We start from the raw sequence: 13005 nt of genomic DNA on the forward strand, positions 1-13005 counted from the left end.
AACCAACTTGTGACCAATCCCATTCATCCTGGTCTGATCCGAACAGATCTTGTTGAATGAATTGATCCATTGTTGTATGCCCTACTTCTTAGTGTATCTTGATAACATTCATAAGCCTTATGCTGCTGGTCTAATGAAGGTTTGTCCCGGTGATAAGATAAATAATCTCATGATTAATCACTACTTCAGTGAAGACTACTCTATAATCTTGGATTCCTTTGAAGAAAGGAGTACCTGTTTTGGACAAATCGTCCTATAAAATTTTTTCCATATCTGCTGATGTTTCGAAGAAGAAACGCGGGTCTCCTTTCTAAATAGATACTTGCTCTTCTGGTACGGGGCACCTCTTCCGGTCGAGGTAGAATCTCCTTCCTTTCTATTGCGCCTAAAATCTCTATTTCTGCTAATATTTCTTGCAGTTTGTCGGAAAAGAGTGGACAAGGAATGAAAATCGACATACCATAATATAATTGACAATAAACAATCATGTATTATTTGACTTCACATAAATTATTATATTTGTGATGACTTGTTTATCTATTAATTTCCTAGTAAATTGGAGTGTCGATGATTTTAAAATTCCATAAAAAATACTACTTCTTTTGTGTCTCAGGTATTAGTCATAGCTCGTATTTGGCTCCACGTCTTATCCAAGGAATTTTGAAGGAGGTGTGGCCTGGTGCCTGGACTTCCACGTTAAAGATGAAGTGCCACATCTGCAAACAGTCTTGTTCAGACCGCCAAGTTGTTTGGTGTGGATTCACTCACCGCATCGTTATTATGTTAATGGTGTTCATGCCCAATTGTGTACACAATACACGAATTTCTCAAAACATCAGCTTAGCACATTTCAGTCAAACACTTGCTTTGAGTGAAATATCCAATACTTCAACTGAGAGAAAATTAGTATTATTTTAGAATCTTTCTCTGTATAATCGCTATTGAATAATTTTCTTATATCATTCTCTGTAATCTCATTTTTATGGATTTCGTTCTCTGAATTATACATATAATAGAGCAAGTATATATTTGTTAGTCCATCTAACTAATTTCTTTTCCTTTCTTCAATTTTCATCTGGATGCTTCATTCCATGACGTCTTGATCAGGTCATGCGTCCCATATTCAATTTGTTGTCATTAGTACTTGAGTCAATAACCGATTCCTTCTTTGACTTAGACTTCCTCTATTAGAGCAACTCATGAAGCAGTATGTCCATCAATCGATTATATTCTATATAAATAATATGGACTCTATTGACTCTTTTATAATAATTTTGTCATAATAATCAAGCCAACTACATATGAAGTTCTAATCAATCTATAACACTAACAACTCAAGAGATGTAAACACTCACGACAAATGATGAGACTTACTAGGTGCTTGAAGACTCATCACTCAAATACGCTCTTTGTTAATTCGACCTATCATGCTACTAATTTGAACGTCTGATCTATGTATGATAATGCTTGGAAAGTAATTTGGAAGTTGAAAGTATCGAACATAATAAATGATTTAATTTCTTCTAGATGGTGAGGCATGAACGAATACTCTGTAACGTTGAAAGAAAGAAACGACATATTGAGATAAATGAATGTTGCCATGTGTGCATTGCTAGTAGTGAAATCGTTAAACATATTGTATGGAGTTGCCCAACGGCTAAGAATATCTAGGTCATGAATATCAAAGGCTCGAATAATTGATAACTTGAGTTTTCAGGATTAGCTCAATATCAATTTGGCTGAGGGCATTCCCATGGCATATGGGAATGACCAGAAGAGAATCTTTTCCATCATTGTATGGTGGATGTGGAGATGGCAAAATAGAGCAATCTTTAACGGGAAAAAATGGATCATGATAATAAAATAGCATAGATCCTAGAGTAATCTATGTACTTTATAATTGTCCTAGATGTACTTTATAATATTGCTATGTGCATTCTAAATATATAATATTAATCTCTAAAATGAACTTCTAATAAATCAAATTTTAAAAATAAAAAATAAAATTAAACCATTAACTTTAAAAGGGGAACAACACTTCTATTGTACCTTCATATATTACGGAATGGACTCTATAGTATTGTTAAATGTACTCCATGATGTTGTTACGCGCACTTAGCGTTTGGTTCATGGAATGTTAGATTAATTACCTTAGGAAATGTTAGATTGCTGGGAATGTTAGATTGCTGGGAATGTTAGATTACTGAGAATGTTAGATTCATGTGTTTGGTAAAAACTGGGTTATATAATATAAACTCGTTTGGTTAATGAATTATTGGGAATGTTATAGTGGTTATTTTACTTTAATGCCCTCATATTACAAATCATCTTGCAAAGTGAAGGGCAAATTTTGTAAAATAGCTAGGGAATCTTATATTACCTAAGGAGAGGAAGGTTATCACATTCCCTTAAAATTATGAAAAAAAGCTGATGTGGAGGGTAAATAACATTACATGGGAAAGTTGGATAACTTCAACCAAACAAAGGAATCTTGTATAACTAGCCAAATATAACCTTGGTTATCCTAGATAACCCGAACCAAACGCCCAAGTTTTAGTTATTTATTAGGACATCCTCAACAGTATTGGGGTTTTTGTGATTTTTGAGGTGCCAACTAGGAGAGAGAATATGAAGAAATAAAAGGGAAGAAAAAGAAGAAGGAAAAAAAAATCTGCCAAAGTCTTTCAAAATTTCCCAAAATCTGCCAGGAGAGAGAAGAGCATCTGCGCTTTCCTTGTTCTCACCCATTGAGGGGCCCACAAAAACTACAAAATAGCAAGAGAAAAAAACAAGCTAAAATCCGTGTGACACCCCGGAAATCCAATCATTAAATAGAATTAATGATGCAATTAATTCTAAGTCTTCCATATGAATTTTTCTTTCCAATTTCTTAATTGTAAAGTCGGAGGACTTGAATTGACCAATTCCTTGGTCAATTGGTTTAGTCAATGAAAAGGACCTTGAGGTTTATAGGTTGTGCCTAGCCTTTTGAGGTCTTCCTAGTCTTTTTGAGAAAGTAAGAGTATTTTAGTCGTTTCACCCTTGCTTGGCATTCAAGATCACACTTCACTTCATACATTTGGCAAGAAACTTTAGTCACTCTACCTTCTCTCTAGAAAAGCTAGCTAGTTTTCTCTCCAAGCCAATCAAAATCCCATTTCATCCTTGCAAAAGAACTCTCCAAGATTCCACATTTCCACCATTAAAGCATTAGGAAGGGTAAGATCTCAGCTTTGTTGGTGTTTTTGAGTAGCTTTGCATAGTCTCTATCTAAGCTGTGGTATTTCTTTGTATGCTTGGTTGTGTTGAGAAGATTTGGTTGAGGAGGAACTTCAAGGAGAAGTCTAGGGGTTAGAAAGAAAATGTATCTTGGTCTACAAAGGTAACTCATGCTATACAAAACCTATTTTGAACTTGCTATGATGATTCTTGACATTCTATTTGATGTTCTTGAGGTTCTTGTGAGATTTGATGCATAATCTTGTGTTTATGCATGTTAGAGCTTGTATCTAGGGTTCTTAAATGCTATCTTTTGAGCTATTCATGTGTTCAAGTCATTTCCTTATTGAATGTGAGGTTTTGAGTGTTTTGGACTTGGACATGGCAATGTTGATGTTTTTCCCCGAAGGGAAAATTCCCCCAGGGTACGTGTACCCGCGGGCGGAACAGCGGGTGGCTGTCCACCAGCCGTTCCACCCGCGGGTGGATGGTGAAGTGGTGGCGGGCAGGGCCGCGGGTGGTTGTCCACCCGTGGTTCCGCCCGCTGGAACGTGTAAGGGGAGTGGCGGGTGGTTGTCCACCCGTGGTTCCATCCTCTGGTACGTGATGTTTTGGCCTCCGTTTTATGAATTCTTGAGTATTTGTGTGTCTCCTTTGATGTTTCTTACGTCTAGAACGGTGTCCTAAGTATCTATGATAGGATTATGAATCTTGAATCGTGCTTATGGTCCAACATTGTGATTCGTTGCATTAATGTGAAGTCGTTGATGAACCATTATGTTTCCCCTTTTCGATGTGCATGCTAGTTCTAGTGTTGTTGATACTAGTATGTGTTACTTATTGGTTCCTAATGAGGATTGACAACTTGTGTTGCCAATCATGTGAATTGTTGGATTAAAGTCTATTGTTGATGGTCTATCTATGCCTTTCGTTGATATCTATCGGTTGTATCCGTTGTCTTGATCTTGTACATATGTTGTACACGTTTGTTGATACTTGATTGGGCTATTGATGAGTCTCAATCCTCTTGATGATGATTATGTGTTACTATGAGATTGGTGGTATTGTTACTGAGCTTTGCTCATGAGATCGATGGTATTGTTATTATGATATTTAATGGCACTGCGTGTAATGATTGGTGGGTCCCAGGCGGAATAAGGTCGGACTTGCCGTTTAGGGTGGCACTAGAGGTAATGGTTGGAACTGAGATAAGGCCAGGGATAGCCATAAGGTTGGAACGTGGAACTTGAATCTTGATATTTGTTGATGGATTATGAATCCTTATCTTTCTTTGCTTATGAGCATGTTTAGTGTGATTTTCTTCATTGATTATCGTATGTTGTGTCATGATTGTTAAGCATGTTGCTTATGTGGTCTTTATTGGCTTGTTGAGTATTGTTGACGTTGGTCTTTGGTTGAGAGTGATGCTATGATGAGTCTATTGATGTTCTCTCTTCTCGTTTTAAATGATATATACTGTATTCCACTGTCTCAAATGGTTTTTATTATATCTATGTATTATATATGATACTCAACGCGTATTGGTGGCCGGGTTACCAACATTATTCGCTGACGGGTGTTATCCCTTGTTTTACAGATTTTGAGTAGATCCAGGAGAGTGCGCTAGTGGAAGAGCTAGATAGCGTAGTCTTTCATTGTGATAGTTTTATATTGTTGGCCTGTGAGCCTAACTTATGAATACTTAACTGATGTTTGGTTTTGACTTTAGATTTCTAGCCTGTGCATCTGTAACACCCCGTGTTACGACTTTCAAACTCGGATTAATTATTTAATTAATCCCTTTAATAATAATTAAATATGATTTAATTCGGTTAGGTTTCCCTTTAATTAATTAATATGGTCCACTATGGACCATGGACCCTTATCCCTAAAACAAGCCCTTAGTCCTATAAGGAATAAGATTAGTAAACACATACCATTCAGGCCCTAATTAGGAGTCTTAAATATATAAATAGGGATATAGGAGGCACCTAGATCTTTCACCACAATAATCTCTCACCACACAAGAAGTTCCAAGAATCCCCTTAGGAGAAATCAAGAAAGAAGAAAGCTTAAAGAAAGACCCTTCATAGCCAAGGAATTAATTAAGGCTAAGAGGTAACCCATGTCTCAACAAAACCTATTTTCATAGCTATGATTCCCCCCTTAGGCTTTCCCCATATTCTTGTGTATTGATGATTCGTTATATTGATCTTGATGATTGGTGTTATGATTTCATGGGTGAACTTGATAATCTTGATAATGAAAAGAGATTCTTGATGATTGTGTGATTCTTGATGAAACATAGATTCTTGATGATTATGTGCTATTCTTGGTTGTTCTTGATGTTAAAAGATGAATTACGTTCTTGTTAAATTGATTATGTCTAGAGCCCTAGGTTGTATCGTGAAACTCGTACGGAGTTATTCTTGAGGTATTGGGTGGGAATTCGCATGTTTGGGTGTTAATTATGTTTAGAAAAGCATGATAGGATATGTGCCGTATATTTCTTGCTTTTGATCCGTTAATTGTCTACGTGTTGTTATCAATTGTGTCTAAAAGTGTCTAAGCATGGTTTCGGGTTCCACAAAGGTTCGCGGGGCGTTTTTATGATGAAAGAGTCAGTGGGGGGTAGGTGGGGGTAGGGGACCCACCACCTACCCGCGGCCAGCTTTGGCGTCGCCGGCGGGTGACCCCTCACCCACCGGCTACCCGCTGGAAAATATCCCAATTCGGGATTCCGGCTTCCCCGTTTGATGTTCCCCCGATCCTCGTGGCGTCCCAACGGACTCCGTCTATCGTGCCTATGTCTAGTTTGATATTTCGGGTACCGTTCGTAGGTTGTATGAGTCTTATATATTGCATGCTAGTTGAATTGGTATCCCGTTGACCTAGGTGAAAGAAGTATGAACCCCTTAGGATTATTCTTAGTATGTGAAGGATCACGCATAGATTTTGTTATACGTTTTCTCCCCCTTCCCAATGTGTTAATGTGTGTTGCATGTGCTTGCTATATGTTATGTGTGCATGATACCCCAATTCGGTTGCTATCGGATTGGTTATTCCTGAGCTGCGGTTCAGAAGCTGGCTGCGGTCAGATTTACACTCTTGGGCTGCGGTCCACCGTTTGGTCGCGATCAAACGTTTCTACATGAGCTGCGGTTCATATTTCCTGGCTGCGGTCAGATGACTACTCTTGGGCTGCGGTCCACTGTTTGGTTGCGATCAAACATTATGATGAGCTGCGGTTCATCGGTCGGTTGCGATCGACCCCTCCGTGTTGCGTACGGGGCAGGGTGCTGCGGGGCTGTGTCAGAGCTATATGCGCTGACCCTCATGTATGGGCATGCGATTGGTCCTGTGGCGCCATCAAAGTGTGCTTATGTGATGAGATGTGGATGGATTGATGTTATGAGGGTTTTGAGAACGTGACTATAGGATATATGCTAGCAAACTGTATATGTTTGGTTATGATTATTAGTTGTGCTTATCTCTATCTGTCGAGTCTGTTCCTTAGGCATGCTTGGTTATGACTGTTGGCTGTGCTTGTCTCTATCTGTCGAGTATATCCCCGTTTTAAAAGCTAGAGTCTCTTAGGATATATCTTCATGCTTCAAAATGGTTTTCGTATATCTATATATATGTCTATACGTATTGTATTTCAACGCGTTGGAGTGGGTTACCAGCATCTCTCGCTGAACAGATATATTTTGGCTTTCAGGCACTGATGAGTAGACACTGGAGCGCGCTAGAGAATCGAGGCGTAGTGTAGATAGTTTTCCTTTCGGCCTGCGTGCCATGATTATGTATTGACATTATTAAGGAATTTAGTTAGTTAGCCTGTGCACCTGAGTTCTCCAGCTCAAGTGTGGCATAGCACCCCATACTCTTATGTTTAGTAATGCTCTGTTTGGAATTTAATAAGAGAATACCTTTATTATATAAGTCTTTAGAAGTTTAAAAATTTCGGGGTGTTACAGCATCTATCTATGGTTAGATAGATGTGGCATGACATCCCCGTATTTGGTTAATTAGCTTCCGCTTTATCTTAAATGAATTACTAGTTTATCCTTTACAATTAAGTTTTGAAATTTTAAATTGGTGTTAAAACCGGGGGTGTTACAATCCACCCACCACATTTTTGTTAAAAATCCAAGATCTAGTTTTTACTATTTCAAAATCTAAGTAAAAGCCCCTATTGGGGATGCCCTTAACATATCACCATATTTTTACCTTATCTCCTTGTTTTAAAACCATTAGATCTTCCTAAATAAACAACTCTTATTGGTTCCTAATTCTCTCTCAGATGACAAGTTCCTATTTGATCTCACACACACACACACACACACACACACACACACACACAACTCAGTTCTGGTGCGGTTGAGTGTCTCCCATGCGGTTGTGCGGATAAATCTGAGCCATTGATCTTACTTAAATCAACGTCCAGGATTATCAACATTTAAAAAAAAAATGCGGTGATAATTTAGTAATTTTTGCATCTAGGTCAAATTTAAGGTGCGTGATTTTCCTTCTTAATTAATTAGGTGCGCGGTTTTTGTGCTTAAGGTGCGTGAGTTTTGTGCTTAATGTGAGTAGTTGCTGAAACTTAAGGTGCATGGTTTTCTTTCTTAAGGTACGTTGTTTTCCTTCTTAAGATGCGTGATTTGTATGCTTAAGGTGTATCAGTTGTGTGAAACTTAAGTTGAGCCATTTTAAAACCTTAGGTGCGTGGGTTGTATTATTAAGATGTTTTGTTGTGTGTTTAAGGTGCTTGGTTTGTATACTTAAGGTGCGTGGTTTAATTTGTGTTCTTAAGATGCTTTGTTTGTGTGTTTAAGGTGCGTCATTTTAATGTTTAAGCCAACCGCACAACCACACGGGAAGCCTATACCCGCACACACTGCTGGAAAACAGCACTTTTCCGACCACTTCAAAAAATGGTCGTAAAAGTTGATTTTTTTGCCCATTTTCGTCAAATGCTAGAGTGGTCGGAAAGTGGACGGAAATTTCCGACCACTTCTCACTTGTGGACGGAAACTTTCGACACACAAAAAAGTGGTCCATAAGTTATTACAAATTTTTCAACCCGTGTCCGGAAGGATTACGACCACCTTTGTGGTCGGAAGTTTCCGACAACATCTTCGAAATGGTCGGAAGTTTCCGACCACTTTCCAATAGTGGTCGGAACATCACTGCGCTATTATTTTAAAAGTTGACTTTTTCCGACCACTTGTTCGTGGTCGGAAATTCTTTTATACTTATCCCTGCGCAGCAGACTTTCTGCCCAGTTTCCACACTTTTTTTTTTTTCTTACCTCTTTCCACATATTTCTTCATGTTTGGTGGATGTTTTTTGCTAAAGCACTCACAATAGTGTAGAAATCATGTAAAGTATGTACATATATACTTAGAACTTCCATTTATATCATTTTTTTTTTATAGATCTAGTAGCTAGTTTGAACCTTTTTGTATTATTTTAATTTTTTTTTTGCAGGAGGTTTTTCCACTATTGTGTTGAAATCGAGCTAAGGTATGTGTATATGTTTTTAAAATTTCTATTTACGTCAATTTGTTTTGTAGATCTAGCTTTAATTTTTTGTATATATTTTTGTGAGTACATTTTAAATTTATTTATTTATGTAGTGTGCATATATATACATGTGTGTGGGTAAAATTTGTTTATTTATTTATGTTTGTGTTTAGAATTATTTGTATATTTATGATTTTTAATATTGAATTTTAATTTATATGTTGTGTATTTTTTATTAGTATGTTCATAATATAATAATTTAAATTATTTATATATGTTGAGTTGTATTTGTATTGTATATACTTTTGCAGTTGTTTTACATGGCTAATATACCTGAACATCGAAAATGGATGTATAACCGATTGTTACCAGGAAGAAGGGGGTACACTAATGAGTTTTTAGCCAGTGTTGAGGAATTTATAAATTATGCAAGCAGACTTCATTGTTACGAGGTTTCAATGTTGATTAGGTGTCCATGTAGTAAGTGTAGGAATAGAGTACACTTGCCTGCAGATGATGTTCGTGTTCATTTGTATAAGAAGGGTTTTGAACCGAATTATTGGGTTTGGACATGTCACGATGAGCTTCCCCCCTCAATACAACCGAATATGAATGCGGGCTCTAGTGAAAACAATCAGTATGAACAAATGATTTTTGATGCATCTGGTCCATCATTTTTCCCACTAAATGCCGAGAATTACCAAGATGAAGAGCCACATAGTAGTGCACAAAAATTCTATGATTTGTTAAATGCTGCGAGGCAACCTTTATCAATGAATGTTAGTGAAGAAACAGAGTTGGCATATACATTAAGGATGATGAATATCAAGACAACTTTTAATATACCGCAGCTAGCCATGGATCAGATATTTGAGTATATTAACCATTACAGTTGTTTATGAAACTCGTTGTTGAGATAAGATAGAGGGACAACAACAACTTAAGTTAGGAAATAGAGAGAAATATAACAGAAGAGAACAAGATGAGTAGAAACCTTAGATGTATAAATTAGCAGTCTTAAGTTTTATGGAGCAACATAAAAAAACTGAGGTTTAAAGTTTCCATTGTTTAAAAAAAAAAAAAAAGTAAAAAGAAAGTGCCCATTTTTTTTAATGAATCTGTCCAGTGTCCTCTCCCCAATTTCTAAAACTGTAGTTTAGTCCTTGTCCTTTTGGCCTTTTATTTATGTGTTTTCTAGTTGGAGCATGCTTATTTGTCTTATATATCTTGCATTTAGTTAATATTTTCCCTTCTCCCAATCTTATCTTATCTCATTGCATTTTGCTAAACAATAAACTGGCCTCTTCTTGTTCATTGCATTATCTGAAGCCTAAGTTATGTCACAACGTAACTCAAAGCAAATGAGGCAAAGCTTGATGTCCCAACCTTCGACACAACTCCGACAGGTGCATGAAAGTGATTCTGAGCATACTATGTCGGCATTGCCTACTTCAAACTCAACTGATTTGGAAGGAGGATCACCTACCCCAAATATGACAACAACACCTCCAGCGCACAATCTAGATCCAACCGACAAAATGATCTTCATTCGTCCTATTGGCATGGAAGCGTAAGTCTTAAATAAATTTTTTGTGTGCATATAGTTTAGATATCAAGTAAAATATGTTTTTTACTATGATTTACAACAATGAAAAATGAAATATTTTGAGTTTGCCATTCTTGTTTTAGGTTGGAACCTTACGATGGGCATAGAAAAATCATAGAAAGCATTACTCGGTACTTCCCGGAGGCTTACAAGACGTTCAGAAGTGCACCTCAAAGTGTAAAGGATATTTGGTTTAATGAATACAAGGTAAATTACATTATAACTACAATTGGGACAAGAGTTCTTACTTATGTTTACTAATTTTAATTTGTTTATTTTTTTTTATCAAAGAAATTCTGTAAATGGAATCCAGAAGATGAAGCAGTTATCAGGAAAATATATGACAGAAATGCTTCCAAAAGACTTAGCGACACGTTGGGACTAGTGCGCTTAAAATTGAAAGAAGGTAAATCATCATCGAAGCAGTTTGCTGGAGTTTATTGGAATTAATTCCAGTAAACTAACCAACTGGAATCCAGTAAACTAACAATTTATTCCAGTTTAGTTGAATTTCCAATTTAAGTAAAACTGGAATTTTTAATTAATTTCAATTTGTATGGGAATTAATTTTAGTAATTTAGCAAAGTTTATATTGGAATTGAAGTTTTTAATTAAGTGTGCATCAACTTGAAAAAAGGTAAATCACCACCGCAATGGATGAATCCTGCGGTTCTGGCTCAATATCAAAGACTTTGGGAGACGGACGAATTCAAAGCGTTATCCGAGAAGAACAAGAAAAATAGAAATTCAGATTGCGGTGGAATGGGACCCTCGTTGCATACTGGAGGTTCAATCCCAATGACCGAGCACAGACAAAGATTAGTAAGTCATTTAATAATTAATATCTAAATACAATTTAAAGTTTAACAACAACATTAATGTTTTGTTTATTGATGTTGGATAGAAAGAAAAGCTTGGAGAGGAGCCATCCCATGCAATCCTGTTCAAAGCTACACACAAACGAAAAAACACCGATGAGTTTGTGTGCAAAAAAGCCCAACAAGTCGTGGTGAGAATCTCTATTCCTATAATCTAACTTTGATTACCATTGACCATTATAAGCTACTAGTTAAGTATTGAAGTGTGGTTCACTGTTAGGTTTTAATCTTTGCACAATAAGTATTGAGTAACCTTAGCTTATTATGAGTATTGTATATTAAGGTTGATAACTTGTATGTTGTTCTCTATATAACGAGAAAATGATTTGATTCTATTGTTTGGCTATCTTGAATTTTTGCTTCTATTTATGATTGATCGAAATGTTGAATATAGAGGAAATTAGTTCCCACCAGTAGAAAAAATGTTGAATGTGAGAATCAGTTTACTGAAAGATGAAACTAGAATTAATTCCAGTAAACTAAACTGGAATTAATTCCTTCCAGTTCTAGTGGAATTAATTCCAGTAAACTGAAAGGAATTAATTCCAGTAAGAAAACTAGAATTAATTACTTCCAGTTCACTGGAATTAATTCCATTAGAACTGGAAGTAATTAATTCCAGTTTCCTTACTGGAATTAATTCCTTCCAGTTCTAGTGGAATTAATTGCATTTACTGAAATTTTTCAATAAAATTTAAATTTGTGCTTAATTGCATTTCTGATTTTAATTGTTTATTAATATAGGAGATTGTAAATGAAAAATAACAAAGTCAACCAGAACTTGAACCAGCAACTATTTGGTATGAGGCAACAGGTGGCTTGAAGAAGGGAGGTTCTGTTTTTGGGTTTGGATCAAGTACCCAACATTACTTCCTCGAGGTGGCAAGGCGAAAAAAATCTACATATGGAGAACCATCCTCACATTCAGCTTGTGAGGAGAGAATTAAACAATTGGAGCAAAGCAACAAGGAGATTTTGGAGCAAAACAAGAAGATTATGGAGTTGTTATGTGGTGCACATCCGGAATTGTTACAATCTGTTCCTACAGCTCATGACACTCAAAGTGATGGTATTGGTTTAGATAATATCAATGTCAATGGTGATACCCAATCTCCAATGTAATCTCAATCTCCAGTGTAATCTTTTGACTAAGTACTTGTGATGTAAATGGTGAAAATATTTTGGATTGTAAAGTAGCTACTACTTTTTGAAATGTGAAGTAGCTACTTTTTTTGAAATGTGAAGTTGCATTATTATAAAATTGCTAGTTTTTGGTGATGTTACATTGTTATAAAAGTATTTTTATTTTTTATAAAATTATTATTGCAGGGTAAATTAAAAACAGTGAAATTCTTTTTATAAATAATTTTTGACATTTGGTTTCCGACCACTGGTGGTCGGAAAATTGCAATTCCTTATAGTCAACGGATTGTGATTTCCAACCATTTGGTGGTTGGTCGGAAATTTCCGACCGTAATATGGTCGGAAATACATGGTCAACCCCCTTTTGCATGTGACCAAAAATGTTCGACGACCTATTATTGTGGTCGGAACTTCCGTCCAATTGATAGAATGGTCGGAATTTCCGACAAGCGATTTTCCGAATCCCCAAAGTGGTCGGAACAGTGCTTTCCGTCGTGATTATAGTGAGAAAGTGGTCGGAAAATCGCTGTTTTCCAGCAGTGACATGAACCATTCCCTATATATATGTGTGTGTGTGTGTTGAACTTGAATTCAATTTGAACTAATCGAACCAAGCTCGATCCAAAT

General features: G+C 36.5%; 1 protein-coding gene across 1 annotated transcript; it reads left to right on the forward strand.

The window, feature by feature from the left end:
- Positions 1 to 10107: 10107 nt before the first annotated feature.
- On the forward strand, positions 10108 to 10807 carry LOC109187365. The gene is made up of 3 exons (XM_019337554.1): positions 10108 to 10321; positions 10441 to 10564; positions 10649 to 10807. Exons 1-3 carry the CDS (start codon positions 10113 to 10115, stop codon positions 10805 to 10807), a joined length of 492 nt encoding a protein of 163 aa, XP_019193099.1. The 5' UTR covers positions 10108 to 10112.
- The last annotated feature ends 2198 nt before the right edge of the window (positions 10808 to 13005 follow it).

This window comes from Ipomoea nil, unplaced genomic scaffold (genome assembly GCF_001879475.1).
Source record: "Ipomoea nil cultivar Tokyo-kokei standard unplaced genomic scaffold, Asagao_1.1 scaffold1421, whole genome shotgun sequence".
Classification (NCBI taxonomy): domain Eukaryota; kingdom Viridiplantae; phylum Streptophyta; class Magnoliopsida; order Solanales; family Convolvulaceae; genus Ipomoea; species Ipomoea nil.

Bases quoted from the DNA above. Each gene is read 5' to 3' on its own strand.
- LOC109187365 (XM_019337554.1), top strand. From the start codon at position 10,113: ATGAGGCAAAGCTTGATGTCCCAACCTTCGACACAACTCCGACAGGTG. The intron at 10,322-10,440 runs GTAAGTCTTAAA...TTCTTGTTTTAG, and splicing joins CGTCCTATTGGCATGGAAGC to GTTGGAACCTTACGATGGGC. The intron at 10,565-10,648 runs GTAAATTACATT...TTTTTATCAAAG, and splicing joins TTTGGTTTAATGAATACAAG to AAATTCTGTAAATGGAATCC.